Genomic DNA, 14,483 nt, shown 5'->3' with positions numbered 1-14,483 from the left:
ACAGTTCTCTGGGTCACAGCATTATCTTGCCTGGGCAAGTCTGCCTCAGTGATATTTAACTGCATTTTCCATCCCCAGCTCTGGCTGGATGTTAATCACTCATTTGCCATATGTGTGAGAAAACTACTGACAGCCAACTCTCTGAGAAAGGTCCTAAAACATGTGAACTGGCCTGCAGAGTAAGGAAATGCACTGGTTATGCAAATAACAGTACATGTGCACAACTGTGTGGATCCGACAGGAAGCTACACCTTCACCAGTTCTAATGGCATTACTCTGTGCAAATACATCCCTTGAAGGCCAATTCTAGGAACCCTTTCTGGCCAGCCAGTGGTTTGGTGACTTTATGTTGAACAAATGTGTTGAAGTTCTGAAAAATCAAATTACTTATTTTTATGCAAAAAAGAACGACGGCTGTTTTACAAGGGCATGTAGTGATAGGACAAGGGGGAATGGCTTCAAACTGGAAGTCAGTAGATTCAGTAAGATATGAGGTAGAAATCCTTTACTGTGAGGGTGCTGAGGCCCTGGCACAGGTTGCCCAGAGCAGCTGTGGCTGCCCCATCCCTGAGAGTGTTCAAGGCCAGCCTGGATGGGGCTCTGAGCAACCGGGCCTGGTGGAAGGTGTCCCTGCCCACGGCTGGAGGTTGAAACGAGATGATCTTTTTAAGTTCTTTTCAACCCAAACCATTCTGTGATTCCGTGATTCTACTCTTTAACTTCTACTCTTGGCATAACCTCTTACGAGAACCACAGGACTAGAAACACAGATAATTCTTACACCGATTTGGGATTTTCCTATGCATTCGCCGTGCACAGCCCAGCACCAGCACCCCTCACCCTCAGCTCCCTCCGGGGCTGCCCTTTCCCTCAGCCGGCCCAGCTCTCCGCGGAGCAGGGGCCGGGCGCGCCCGGGAGCGCCGCCTCGAAAGCGTTCTGGAGGCCGCTTTGGCGGCCATTTCGCCGCGGATCTCGACCCCGCTCCCTCCGACTGCAGCCGCGCCGTGGAAGAAACCCGGCACAGCCCCGGCCCCCAGCCCGCGCCGACAGAGCCCTGGGGCGGGGCGGGGCAGGGGCAGCGCTTGCGCGGCGGGGCTGGGGCCGCCGAAAGTTCGGGGCCACGTGGGGCGGGAGTGGGGCGGCCCTGGGGGCAGCGCGTCCCGCAGACGGCCCGGGAGCCCTGCTGCGCTCAGCTGCCGCACGCCCGCCGCACGCCCGCCCTCCGGCCCTCGCCATGGCTCCCGCCGAGATCCTCAGCGGCAAGATTGTCTCCGGGTACGTAGCGGGGCCGCCCTGCCCGCAGCGCTCGCCCGGGTTCCCTCGGGCGGGAAAGTCTGGGAGCCGCGGGGGTTTTACCCTTCGGGAAGGGAGCGCTGTAACCGGGAAGCTGAGGCGTGCCCTGGCGGCCGCCGGGTGTGCTGGCAGCGGGATGGGGCTGTGGGGGGGCTCTGGCTCTGTGGACGAAGCAGGTTTGGAGACACCCTAAAGCTTTTTCACTACGTTGCAGCCAAAGCTCGCTTCTTCCTGGTTGTAAACTGGAAGCTATTAGATGAAGTACAGTATTAAAGGTCTTAAGGAGAATGTAAAGTGCTGTCAGTGCTCCCCAGAAACCAGCGGTGCGTCTGGTGGGGTCTCTTTGGCAGCCCCAGTGAGCACCCGGTGACCTCTCAGCATCGATGAGATGAGAGCCCAGGCAGGTGTGCAGCCGCTGGCTGACCCACAGCTTCTGTGTGTGCAAGCTGGGCTGTTGGGATGCTTTACGAGCAGGAGTTGGGAACATGTGCTTTAGGTATGGGCTCTGTGTTCATCCTGTACAGACATCGATTCTTCCTCTTTAGGGTAAAGTACGTTAATCCACGTGTTGGATAACGCATAGCTGAATGTTCACAGGTGTCTTGCCAAAGCTATTTAAAAGATTTGGGAGACCTTGAAGGAAGAAGTGTTCTCATACTTTTCAGCATTTATTTAGGTGGCAAGTCCTGGGTGTAGGTGAGCTTGTGTTGTGTCTTTTAATTTGCTTGTTTTTCCTGCTGCCCCTCTACATACACATCTCTAAGACAGCCAAATAGATTTCCCTATCCCTGGGGAAAATGGCAGTGTAATGATTTTGTTATATTCTGTGCAAACAGGGTTTGGCTAGGTCGGTTCATTGGGTACCTCTTGTTGATATAATCAGGGAATTCAGACAGAAAAGGTAAATTTGGAAAGGTATAAAGCAGTCTCAGCAAAGCAGTTAGTCTTCCTCTTAGGTATTGCTGTGTATGACACAGCTACATGTAACCAACAGTGGAACAGTTCTGAAAAGTAGGCCTAATGTGCCTTGAATCTGAATATGCACTAGGAAAGGGTGCTTGCATGTTTTTTACCTGGTAATATTTGGGCCAGTACCACCTGTGTATTGCAGTCTCTCAGTTTTACGTGCTTGATTCCACCTGATCCTTTTGGCAGTGTTGAGCTCAGCACACTCTGCAATGCCTGTCCCTGCTGCTGGTGGGACTTCATGATTTGCCTGTTGCAGTTTTTTTTTCTGTCATAGAAAGTCACCCTGAAGTTCAATAGGTCCTGGAAAGATGCTAGTTTGGGTACAATGATCATTCATGTTAAAACTTTCAGCTTCCTTAGCATGGCATGTTGCATTGCTTAATTAATTTTATCGATATAGGGGTGATGTTTTTTTAATTTCTGTTCATTTTCTGTATTACAGAAGCAGCTATAAACTAGCAGTTCTCAGAGGTGGGGACATTCATGATGTGCAAATACCAGGGAAGAGACTTGAGCTTTTAACGAGCACATACAGGAGAAAGGTTTGATTAACTTCTAGCACATCTCTTAAGGTGTTTGGCTGAAGTCTGGCTTCCTGAATCATCAAATCTTGACCTGAAGGAAAAATAATTGCAGTTGTCCAGCTGTCCTTCAGTTGCTGTATTTATGTCCAGTATAGCAGAAGCATCACCTGCTCCACGTAGGCCTTAGGTAGTTCTGCCTTTTCCTAGTGGAGTACTTGAAGAAGTCATGAGGAATTTGGCTGTGCACCCTGGAGACACCTGTCCCTTTCTTCCAGACCTCTAGAGAAGTGCAGGTCCAAAGGATTCTCACTATCCAGAGTTCACCTCCAGGCCATGAGTCTGGCGGCAGCAGCAGCAGAAGTGATAGGCATGTGGTTTTTCTAGGAATTTTCAACTGAACTGCCTGTTGTAGAATGGGAATGCCCCTGGCTTTACATCAACTGCAAAACCTTTTCAGTTACTATCTTGTAGGGGGTGGATTTTGTTACTTTACCCTTTAATTGAGAAAAATGTTTGTTTGTAAGGCAGTCAAATATTGACAAATGAGGTGAATCAAACAAGTAGCGTTCCAGCTATGTAATGCTGTGTTTCTGTGTGTGTTTTAAATCAAAGCTCATAAGTATTGTGAACTTTCTCCTCCAGCCACCAAGCACCCCTTCCTCAAAATAGATGGAAAAAATACCTAATTCTTAGTCATGGCAGCTATTTAAAAAAAAATCATGTAGATACTGGCATTCTTATTCTTGTGAAACATGTAAAGAGAAGAAATACTTTCAAAGAGTTTCTTTACCTCCATAAATAAGGAAAACTTGATGAGGTGATAAAACTAGTTCCCACCATAGAAAGTCTTGGAAGGCTCAGAAGAGGTACAAAGGAAAATTGACATTTTCAGTGGCTTTGAGTATTACCTGTGAGGGTGGAGAGTGTAGTTAGGCTGGGCATGGTAAGGAGAACACAGCAGACATTGTTTTCTGTGTAGGATTTTGATGTTAATGCATCTCTGTCTAAGTCTGCTTCTGTCAGTACAAACAAGAAGCCTGGACAGTGTGTGAAATACATTAAGTATTGGATGGGTTATGCATCAGTCTAAGTTGGCTGGTTACCTCAGGGTGGCTTTCCTCTACTTCTTTGAGTGGCTGTTCAGTAATCCTGCCCTAGATTTTGCTACAATTTAAATTTGCCTCATTGGCAAATGAATTGCAAAAGATGAGTTATTGTATAACAGTACAGTAAACAAATGACTACGGAGAGGAAGAGAAGCTTTAAGTATGCATGATATGGCAGGTTGAAGGTAATAAAAATACAGTATTCTCCACCTTTTATTGCTGGTATTCCCTGATGAAAAAACAATCTCTGTGTCTAAAAGAGATAGAGCAAAACATGGTAGTGGCTCTTCTTTATAGTTTATGTCCACTGCAGTGAGCTGTGTGTTCAGGCTTTACCATCTGAAAGAGCCCAGGTTTGGACACTTCTGGCTTGGCCTGAACTGGTTGATAGCACCAGGGGTGGACCAACATTTCTGGTCTGGAAGAGTGGCTGATGAGTTGTGATGGCAGGGAAGACTTAACACCCCTCACAGCCCCTAGGGATGGGCCAGGTAGTGCTTTAGGTTTAAAGTGCTCGATAAAATGATGATCAGGCTCAGCTTACAACTGGAGATAACAGTGCAGTAAACAACTCCTCAGCCTTTTCAGTCTGGGCCTTAAATGGTTTTTTTTCGAGTTCCTATTGAAACTCCAGGTAAATCTAGTCTGAAGTGGAAAAAATTCCCTCTTCTCTGAGCTCCCTTTTACCAGATCCTACCCACCATGTTTCAGGCTTGCACTGGAGGGTCCCACACTGTGGATAGGCTGAGTTAAAGTGAACTGCCAGTGCCACTGGGTGGCCTCAAATATGAGCAAGAACCCCATGTGTTCAGTGCTGTGCAGACACTGAATTTAAAAAAATGAGACTCTGCTCCAAAGACTTGATAAGAGAGGAGAGAACACTGTCTGGTGGACATCAGGGCCACACATCTGTGCACATCAGCACCAGCTTACGGGAAAGGCAAAGAACAAGTGGGGACGGCCATGTCCCCTTTTGGAATGAATAAATCTCGATACCACTCCTTGTGAAGACAAATCATTGTAGTTAGGTCTTAAGAGTGTTGTCTGGAGTGCTTGCAGCCCCACAAAGGTGGATTGAGTCCTTTCCTATTGCTCTTGTGTTTCCCTTGGTTCAATCACCCAATAATAGGGTACTGTATGCAGTATCCATTTTGGGAAGCAGACATGATTAGTGTCATAGATGTTGGGAACATGGTATCATAACTCATCTTTGGGGCAAACTCTTCTAAGTTTTAAACACTCAGCTCTGTGTTAAACTCTGTTCTGTTGTCAGCCATCCACATTTGCGAAGTGCCTCAATTGCTGCCTGTCTCTCAGACCCACCTTGGGTTGAAGTTCTGGAAATGATGAAGAAGCATCTAAAAAAGCAGAAATGTCTTCCTGTATTTATCTGGTCTGAAGAGAGCTTATGGAAGTATTTGAGCTGACACAACCAAAAAGGTGGTTAAAAAACCTTGTGAGTGTGGAAGTGGTAGAAAGTAGCAGGCATTCTTCCTAGGAGATGACGACAGTGTGCCAGGAGCATGCAGTGGTGGAGCATGAGACAAGAGGGTGGGAGACTTGTGAACTCATTCCAGCTCTGTTGTCTAAATGATGTCTTCCTGCAACTGGAGCCATCTGTTGAATTGTCAGCAGTGTTCAGATGGTATTTCCCAAGGTATTTCCTATCCCAGTGCCACTTCATTGAGCCAGCCTGTGACTTCCCTCAGGAGAGATTCCTCTGTGCCTCCTTTGGGTACAAGTGGGATGTTCTGTGACAGTTCTTTGCAGCTCCTTCACAGCATTTTAAGATAATGCAGTTGTCCTGGCCTAGGACATGGTGCCACGGTGGTTTGGAGATGGGAAAGCTTGTTTTTCCACATTATGGCGTTGGTCATGGGAGCAACAGGAGGTGAGCAGTGGCAGAGCTGCAGGCTGCTAGGAGGAATGGCTGCAGGGACAACAACTCTGACCAGGATGGTGCAGGAGCTGGGGAGGACCATCAGCCTCATGCAGCCATTTCTGCAGGGCTGCAGCAGGAGCATTTCTGCTGCATGTTTATGAAACCCTTGGGGAATCTGTGATCCAGGCAGTAAAGCCAAACCCTCCTCTTTGGGGACAGGCATCTTCTGGAGCATCACTGTCTCTGAGGAGGTATTTGCCAGGTCCTGTGTTTGGTACTGTTTGCATGGACCCTGGACCCTGTTACTCACAGAAGGGATAGAAACACAGCCTGGTGTCATCTTCAGTATGGTGCTGTGTGTGCTCACCAGCTGAGCAGTGTGTGTCCGTAATACCACAGGAGGGTTTGGGGTTCTGCTGACACGGGTGCCATGTTCTCTCCATTTACAGCAGAGCTGGAGCAGTGTGGTTTGTCCTTTGTTTGAATTTCTGGGAAATTAACTTAATAAATTTAAATTCAGCTCATTGTTGCAGTCTACAGAAAGAAATGCTAACAATTCTTTAATCTTTGGAGCTGGCTATTGCACTGTATGCTTAAAACCATGTGCTGTCCTTAACCTGTGTGGACCCTGGACTTTTGTTTGCTGCATGAGTTTGTTTGTGGAAGGGCACATGGGCACAGGGGGGGGGCTTAAGAGCCAGAGAGAAGGCTTTTGGAGAAGTGGCCACATAGAATTGCAAATTTTTTGTTTGAAGACTTAAAAGAATTTTTGTAGAGCTAGTAAAAAAGTGTTGATTTATCAATATGAACTTTTATGTTTGGGTAGGCCTGAGGTCCACAATAGAATTTTGCAGACTGTGTGACTAAATAGCTGCTGGCTTGCAAAGATTATTTTTTATGGTTTTGGTGAGTCTAAGGAGTTAAAACTATGATTTCTTCTTTTTTTCTTGAATTTTCTCTCAAACCTTTGCCCCTGTGGTTTTTGTGGACACTGGAGAGCAGTGGTACCCAACGCTAGGTGGCTGTCTAACAAGTGATTTCTTGATGCAAGGCTCCTAAAGCAAATCAGCACTGACAGCACCACGTTTGTATGCTTGTATTTTACCCTTCTTCTGCTGAAGGGGAAGCGAGCCAGTGCCTGATTACAGAAAACGACAACAGTGTAACGTGTGAATAGTTGTGGCTGCTGGGCGTAAAAGCACCCTGCAGCCCTGCTTCACAGAGGACAGAGGAAATTGGGTGGGCTCATTTCTCTTCAGCTGAGAAGACTGGAATAAAAGTAGTAACTAAACCTGGGGCCCTTTCTAATTGGTTGTCCCTTACGAGGGCTTTGTTGCATCATAAATGATATTATATTTAATACTTGTTTGCATTTCTTTTGTGTTTGCTGGCCACAAAGCAGTGCTTCCCTTTCATTACTGAGCTCCAGAGATTGTTCTCAGACATAGCTCCCTCGAGAGCTGCCCACAGCCCCCACTCACAGCCCACGTGCAGGGGGTTTCTGATGCTCCTTGAGATTGCTGTGTTGTTGTTACAGGCTCATGAGCCAGCTCAGGTGCCTTCCCTAGGGGCTTCCAGCTGGAGTGTAAGGAGAGGCAGTTGTAGATTTTGCTATCCAGCAGATGAATTTTTGTCACTTGAGCACAAAGATTTGCTGGGATAAGGTTTTCTATGACACTGTTTTCTGAACTCATCAGCTGGTCTTGATGTCAAGTCTTCTACAGAGGTGACAGCCAAAGGAAAGCTCAGAACTACTGTTTCTTGAGTAAGGCTGAAAGCTGCTGCTTCCACTGAAACTTGTTAAGAGACTTTGAACCACTTGACCAGATGCAAACACCTATAAATACTCTGAACCCACTCCTCAGGTACAGCAGAGCTCTGACCACGTGATTCAGGATGCAGCAGGAGAGATGCATGATTTGGGATGTAGCTGAAAGCTGTGACTCCCTCTGAGATGAGACTTAAAACAGCCTCAGGGCTGCTTCTAGCTGGGCCAGCTGCAGCTGTCCCCTGGGATCAGTGCTGCTGGGTTGAGAGAGTTGTGTGCTGCTCCCATTTCCCTGTCTTCCTTCCTCTGGCATTTCTAATTTGGAGTTCACAGTTGCAGGGTAGAGCTGCCTCACTGGCTATCTGTTTTCTTGGAGTTTCCCTGTATGCAGGAATCACAGCCTCCCAGCTAGCATCAGCCATGTACTCTGTCCCTGTACCCTTGCTGTTCACATTTTTAATGTGCACCAACAGCACCTCCTCCCATCTGAGAAGTCTGGTTCCACTTGGGAAGACCTGGTGATACTGATTTGAGGATAGATGAGCACAAGGAGACCATCTGTGTTTTAAACAAAAGGGTGTTTGGTTCAGGGTAGATTTGCTGAGTGTGATGGTAGCACCTTCTCATCTCTGAGAACAGGACACAGGATGGAGATCACATGGAGGATGGACCTGTCAAGCCTCTTGTGTTCTGTGAGGTTTTGCTTACCTGGCATTTGCTTTTGAGTGTCTCTTACATATGCAGTGCAGTGCCACAGCCTCCATCCAGTGCCACGAGCCCATGAGATGGACACAACTGGTCAGTTCTTCTCTCTGAATCCTGACTGCTTCTGGTGAGGAGACCGCAGTTGGGCCTGGCACCTTCCCTGCTGAAGGATCATGCCTGTGGGGCCAGAGAGTGGTTGAGAAATTAGAGAGGAGTGCAAGACTGGAGAGAGGTGGTAACAGTGGCTTTCAAGCTGTCAGTGGCTAATTTCAGTGCTGGGTACTCGTTATTAAAACATTCCATAGTAAACTGGGTATGAGTTCACATGTGAACTAGAACAGCTAATCAGTGCTCTGTTTCAAAGTTATGTTTTTTATAACTGTATCCTTCAACTTGCCTTTACTGAAGAGTTGACCTGAGCTGTGTACCAGGGTTTGGCAACTTTTCCTCCCCTCTCTCCACCTCCCATTCTCCTCCCTGCTCTATCTTTGGGTACCTCCTGCTTGTTTAGTTAGATCCCAGAGTTTTACCATTGTGGATTCATAATCCTTTACCAGGACACCTTGCTTGTGTGACACTGACAACGGGTGCCTGTGGAATTCAGGTAATTTTAGTACAGCATAGGTGGAAAGAGGATTTCCTTTTTAGAAAGGTGTTTGAAATCCCAGAAGTTTCCATGCCAAATTTTGAACTTTTTTTTTTTACCCTTGTATCCTATGAGACCATGAAGAGGTGTGTGAAGAAGCACAATGTGGACTTAAAAAAAAAAAAATTATTTAAATAAGTTGGAAGGAACCTGTTTCCAAAGAGTCTTAGTGATTTATGAACATCAATCTTATTTGGAGATTGCTGGGAGCTGTGTACTCGAGGCATAAGTACGTGTTTGCCAGTCTGCCCATCTGTCACCTTTCCAGCTCCTGACTGTATCAGAACAACTCCATCACTGTATCAGAATTCAGCCCTGTGATTAACTTCTACCTTGTATTTGTTTTCATTTTTTTCCCCTCTTCAGGCAAGTGAGAGACAGACTAAAGCAGCAAGTTGCTGAGATGGCTGAGAAATTTCCAGGCTTCAGACCAGGACTTGCCATTTTGCAGGTATTGTTTTCTTTAATTACAGCTACAGAAAATGAGTTGCTTTGCAGTGGTAAGGGCACAGCTGATGAGCTTCATCAAAGCTGCCTTGCAGTTGGTGGCATTTTATAAGGAGCAGAAGCCCTGAATTCTCTGTGGGATGGTAACACAGTCCTGTTATGCCTTTTTGCCAAGCATCAGGGCCCAGAATTTTTTTGGGGTTTTTCAATTTATTATTTCTTTTTAAGACCCTGTTCTCTGTTGGAGTGTTGTGTTTGTGAAATAGTGAAATCAAGCTGCTTGCCTATTAAGAGCAAGAAATGCTTGCAGACTCTATTCCAAATCTCTACACTTGAGTGAGCCCCAAAGTCTGGCAGCTTTCAGAGGTGTTTGTACCAGAAATCCTCCAGCTGGGATGTTTATTAAGTGATTTGGTCTGCTGTTATGTCAAAATATGGAGAGATAAGAGGGGCAGAGGAGGGGAGGGAACCCAAACAAAACTAAAACTACCTTTGGCCAAGATGACTTTGAGTGCAGGGGATGGAACAACATCCAGTTGCAGAATTGGATATCTCTCTGAAGTAAGTGTTAGGAGTCTACACAGAAATGCTTGCAGAGGTGAAAAGCACTTGTCAAGTACAGGGGTTTGACCTGTGTTTGGCAGAATTTTTTTCCTCTGCAGCTATAAAAAGTGGGAACTCTTTGTGCTTAGGTCAGAAGGTGGCTAGCAGTAGCAAGTGTCATGTAACAGGAAGGAACCGTGTGTCCACAAAGGATTGGGGGAATATAAGTGGCTGCTTAGAGAAGTGACTTCTGTCCTGATTCAGTATTTTGGACTCCTGCAGAGCTTTTGGTGCCTGTCTGTGGATTCCAGTGCTAATACCACCATAGCACACAAAGGCCATGCTCCTCTTTGATGCCAGGAACAAATTTGTGCTTGTGTTTTGGGCTTTTTTTCTGGTTTTCTTTTCCATTAGCTTTAAGAGGATTGTCCCTACAGAAAATTTGTCTGCGGGTGCTTAGAAGGAAGGAAGGAGGGTCTTTTATTTAAAATTTAGTAGTGCTTTGATGAAAGCTGCTGGACTGTTGACCTCATAAACTGTCTTCAAAAATTGCTGTCTTGTAGCATTATTGGATCATTTTCATGGTGGGCCTGGATTCAGTCCTGGATTGTCTCAGAGTCCTTTACACGACCTGTTTGGCTGTCTGACACTTTTGTAAGCTGCCAAAGTCTGGGCTTGGGGTTTATCTCCTCCTACTGATATTTGCAGCCATCTATTTTTCAGTGAAGTCAGGACAATGAGCTGTTTCTGATACGTAGCACCCCACACGTTATGTACTCTGTACTTGGGAGGCATCTGGTGTCCTCTGAGCTCAGAGAGTCAGTTAATCTTTGGCTTTTTGTCCTGAAGTCAGTAATTCCTTATTCACACAATATATGTTTGCTGCCATCTCCTGCTTCTCTGTCCTGTATGAGGCAAACCTTTTCCTAAATCCAGCAGACTTTACAGAGAGACAGCCCCTTTATCTATACCTAGGGAGGAAGAACCAGTGTGTTCTGGGGGGTCAGGTAATGCAGTCACCCCTGCAGCTTGTAATCTATGTGAGAACCTGGGATAGCTCCCAGGTACCAGGGAACAGGGTTTCAAGAGCTTCCTTATCAGCTTTTCCTTATTTGACCCCTATTTTTTTAAGGTTAGAAGGAGTATTACCTTTAACAAAACATACTGGATGATGCAAGTCGTCTCCTGAAATGCAGCTGTACTGTAAGCACCCAATACTGCTAAAAACTGCAGGCATTTGTTCCACTTGCTGATTTCTCTTTGTGCATTACTTTGTCCTTGTTTTGTTTTTTGTTTGGCAGGAAAATTCTCAAGTTTCAAAACAGCAGACATTTCTTCCACTGCATCAAAGCACACATGTGCATAAAATTAAGATTCCTGGGTATCAAAGAGGCCCAACTTTTCTGAAAGCAGTAATCAGATAATTGAATGTTATCAGCACCTGCTGATCATGTTAATTAGCTGAGGATTTAACTTCCTCAGATCAGATGGCAGGCAGTATTTTCTGCTTTGGAGACCACTGTGTTTCTAAGGTTTTTCAACAGATGCAAATGGTGTTTGTGCAGGAGATCAGACAGCTTGTCTTTAGCTGCCTCTTACTTGAAAGAACTTTCCTGTTAGCTCCAGCTACTTATATCCTCTGTCAGTGTGTTTTACAGTTATTCAGGAATAGCTCTCTGTCCTTGATGTAGATCCAAGGAAGCTGAGGGTTAAGCCCATCTCAGCCTGTGTCTCTATTCTGTGCTGTAATTCAACTGTCTTTTCATCCTTAGGTTGGAAATCGGGATGATTCAAACCTCTACATTAACATGAAGCTGAAGGCTGCTGCTGAGGTAATGCCTGAACTTTCAGGACTACTTTTTATCCTCCTACAGTTGGTCAAATTTGAATTTGAAAAAACAGATGCAAGTCAAATAGTTTTGTCTAAGCTTTTCTAGTGTTGGAGGAACCGGTGCTGGCCTGAGTTCTCTGTTACAAGGATGTAGTGTAGGTGTGTAACCTTAAAGCCAAGGGGGGTGCTCTGGTCACAGCAGTGTGGATTGGTGCCACTTTGTGTGACCATCACAGATTACATTTGTCTGAAGTGCTGATGTCTTTCCTGACCTGTGGCCTTGTCCTTATCTTCCCTGTATGTCTTGTACCTGCAGTTGCCTTGTGCTTGTCACAGGTACATTACATGCTACAACAGGGCAGGAACACAGATAAGTCCATTTTTCCCTAGGTGGTACCTGGCATTTCTCCTGGCATTTCAAGGCAGTGTGCTGTCAAGCAAAGTTGATGTTGTTCATGTCAAAAGGTGAATAGGATGGTTAAGGGACAGACTAAGAAGGCAAAGCACTAATCTTTCTCTGATGGTATTTCTAAATCGTAGAACTTGCAGCCTCAGGAACAGGAGATAGACCTGGGAAATGTGACAAAATGCAGCTGTGATTTAGCTGGATAGAGTGCTTAACCAGATCAATTGGATGTCAATTCAGAAATCAGATAATTTCTTGTTATTCTCATTTGCAGATTGGGATCAGTGCCAATCACATAAAACTGCCAAACACAGCAACAGAAGCTGATGTAAGTAATACAGCCAGTGATGAAAAAAAACTTTGGTGTTGAGCTCAAGATATCTTTGCCCCGTCATTGTATAAAAAAGGGCTACTTGCCCATCAATATTAACTCATGAAAAAAGAGTTGGAACCTGGTGAGGTGTTTTTGTGGTTTTTTTAAAGAAAACTAAAACACTACAATGTAAAATTTAGAGACTTTTAAGAGCTATTTTTTTTAAATAAAAAAATTAAGTGGTTTATACTTTTCGGTGGAAAAACTAAACATAAAGTGCATATCTTTTAATCCAGGTAGGATTATGTTTTTTCCTTTGCATCAGTCATATTTCAGTTTATCAGCCATTAGTTTTGTGGTCTTTGCTGTTGTAGGTGCTCAAGTGCATTGCCTCTTTGAATGCAGACCCAGCTGTCCATGGCTTTATAGTGCAGCTGCCGCTCGACTCTGACAAACCCATCAACACAGAAAAAATAACCAATGCTGTTGCACCTGAGAAGGATGTGGATGGGTAAACTGACTTCACCCCTGGAGAGCATGACAGCTGCTCCAGAAAGAAACCTCTTTTCTTTAATTTCTCTTGAACAGTGAGGTTGGATATCTTACTTGGCCTTTATTCTTTCAAAATACAGCTTGAGTAGCATCAATGCTGGAAAACTCTCTAGAGGGGACCTTGGTGACTGCTTTATTCCTTGTACACCAAAGGGATGCATGGAACTTATCAGGCAGACAGGTAAGGAGGTTTCATACATTATTCATGAGTGCAGTAGTCTTCAATAAGTGTAGAAATTACACACATTGCAAGGCTCAGCTTCACAGCTTCTGCTGAGATACCACATTTCATCTCTGCTGCCTTAGATAGTAAAAGAACTAGGTTAAAATGGTCTTTCCTTCCTCCCTCCCAACTGCAATTCCCTACCACACACAGCAAAGCAAAATAGTATTCTGAAGTACCAGGGCCAGATTTAAACTGACCAAGACTCCAGGGCTGCCTGAGTTAGTGTGTACCAGGCTGCACAGTGACCTTTTTTGCTCTCTCCTGACTCTCTGTGGTGCAGGTGTCCAGGTGGCAGGGAAGAGAGCCGTGGTGATCGGTCGCAGTAAGATCGTGGGTGCTCCTATGCACGACCTGCTGCTCTGGAATAATGCAACAGTCACCACGTGCCATTCCAAGACCTCCACCCTGGCTGAGGAGGTAAGGGCAGGCTGCAGTTACTTGTTCCAGGCCACTGCTGCTCCATGCACATTACTGCTCAGTGTGTTGCTGCTGTGAGTCATTAGGTCTGGGGTGTCTTTCATCTGAATTGGTTTCCCAGTCCTGCTCGTTGCATGGTTATGTAAATACTTCTGCTGGAATAGGATCTTGATTATTTTTGACACTTAATTAGAGGGGTTTAGTTATAACAATAAAATTATTATTTCTGTTGTCTTTGAGCAAGTGCTGAGAATTTAATCATCCCTTCCTAATCCCCATGTAGGGGTAGGTAAAACAGCACTTTTTTTGTTGTTTTGGGGTTTTTTTTTTACCAAAAAGGCCAGGTGGTCTTCTGCTCTAATGGCTGAGAAATGTTAGGCCAGATGATTTTTCAGTTGGTTTGTTTTTTTCAGTCGATTTTCTATGACAGAGAGTTGGTACCATTTTCCTCTTCAGCAGTGAGAGTGACAGAAATAGTGTTTTGCTGTGCTGCCACCTACTTGGATTTCGTAGAGCTATCAGCACTGCCAGGCTCTGTAGGCAAGTATTAAAGTTGAAGAGGGAGTAGGAGTGTTTGAATATAACTCACAAAGTATATCAGAAACACTGCAATGCTTCATGCCCTTAAGTTACTGTTCAGTAAGACCATCATTAGGTTGATTAGAAATTGGTGTGCTAATACTTAATGAAATCTTAAAAATAGTTTACCTCCCTTGAAGATTAAAAGAAAAAAATTCCAAGGGATAGCAGCTTCCTAAGCAAATGTGAATGAAGCAGTGCAGGAACTGACAACGAGCTTTAGTTGGAGTCTTTAAAACCAGCTTCATGACTGAATTTGTCAAATTTACTGAGTAG

General features: G+C 45.1%; 1 protein-coding gene across 2 annotated transcripts in view; it reads left to right on the top strand.

The window, feature by feature from the left end:
* Positions 1–1,141: 1,141 nt before the first annotated feature.
* Positions 1,142–14,483, top strand: part of MTHFD1 (methylenetetrahydrofolate dehydrogenase, cyclohydrolase and formyltetrahydrofolate synthetase 1) — a 40,643-nt gene continuing 27,301 nt past the window's right edge. For both annotated transcript variants that reach the window (XM_082282715.1, XM_082282716.1), the window contains exons 1-7: positions 1,142–1,275; positions 9,260–9,344; positions 11,656–11,715; positions 12,395–12,448; positions 12,808–12,944; positions 13,066–13,166; positions 13,492–13,628. In XM_082282715.1, the coding sequence (XP_082138841.1) occupies positions 1,235–1,275; positions 9,260–9,344; positions 11,656–11,715; positions 12,395–12,448; positions 12,808–12,944; positions 13,066–13,166; positions 13,492–13,628 (615 nt within the window). In that variant the 5' untranslated portion in view covers positions 1,142–1,234. The remainder of the gene's footprint in view (positions 1,276–9,259; positions 9,345–11,655; positions 11,716–12,394; positions 12,449–12,807; positions 12,945–13,065; positions 13,167–13,491; positions 13,629–14,483) is intronic.

The sequence above is a fragment of the Coloeus monedula genome, assembly GCF_965178545.1.
Source record: "Coloeus monedula genome assembly, chromosome: 6".
NCBI lineage: Eukaryota > Metazoa > Chordata > Aves > Passeriformes > Corvidae > Coloeus > Coloeus monedula.
The sequence above is the reverse complement of the archived record's forward strand: the minus strand, read 5'-3'. Positions and strand labels throughout refer to the sequence as shown.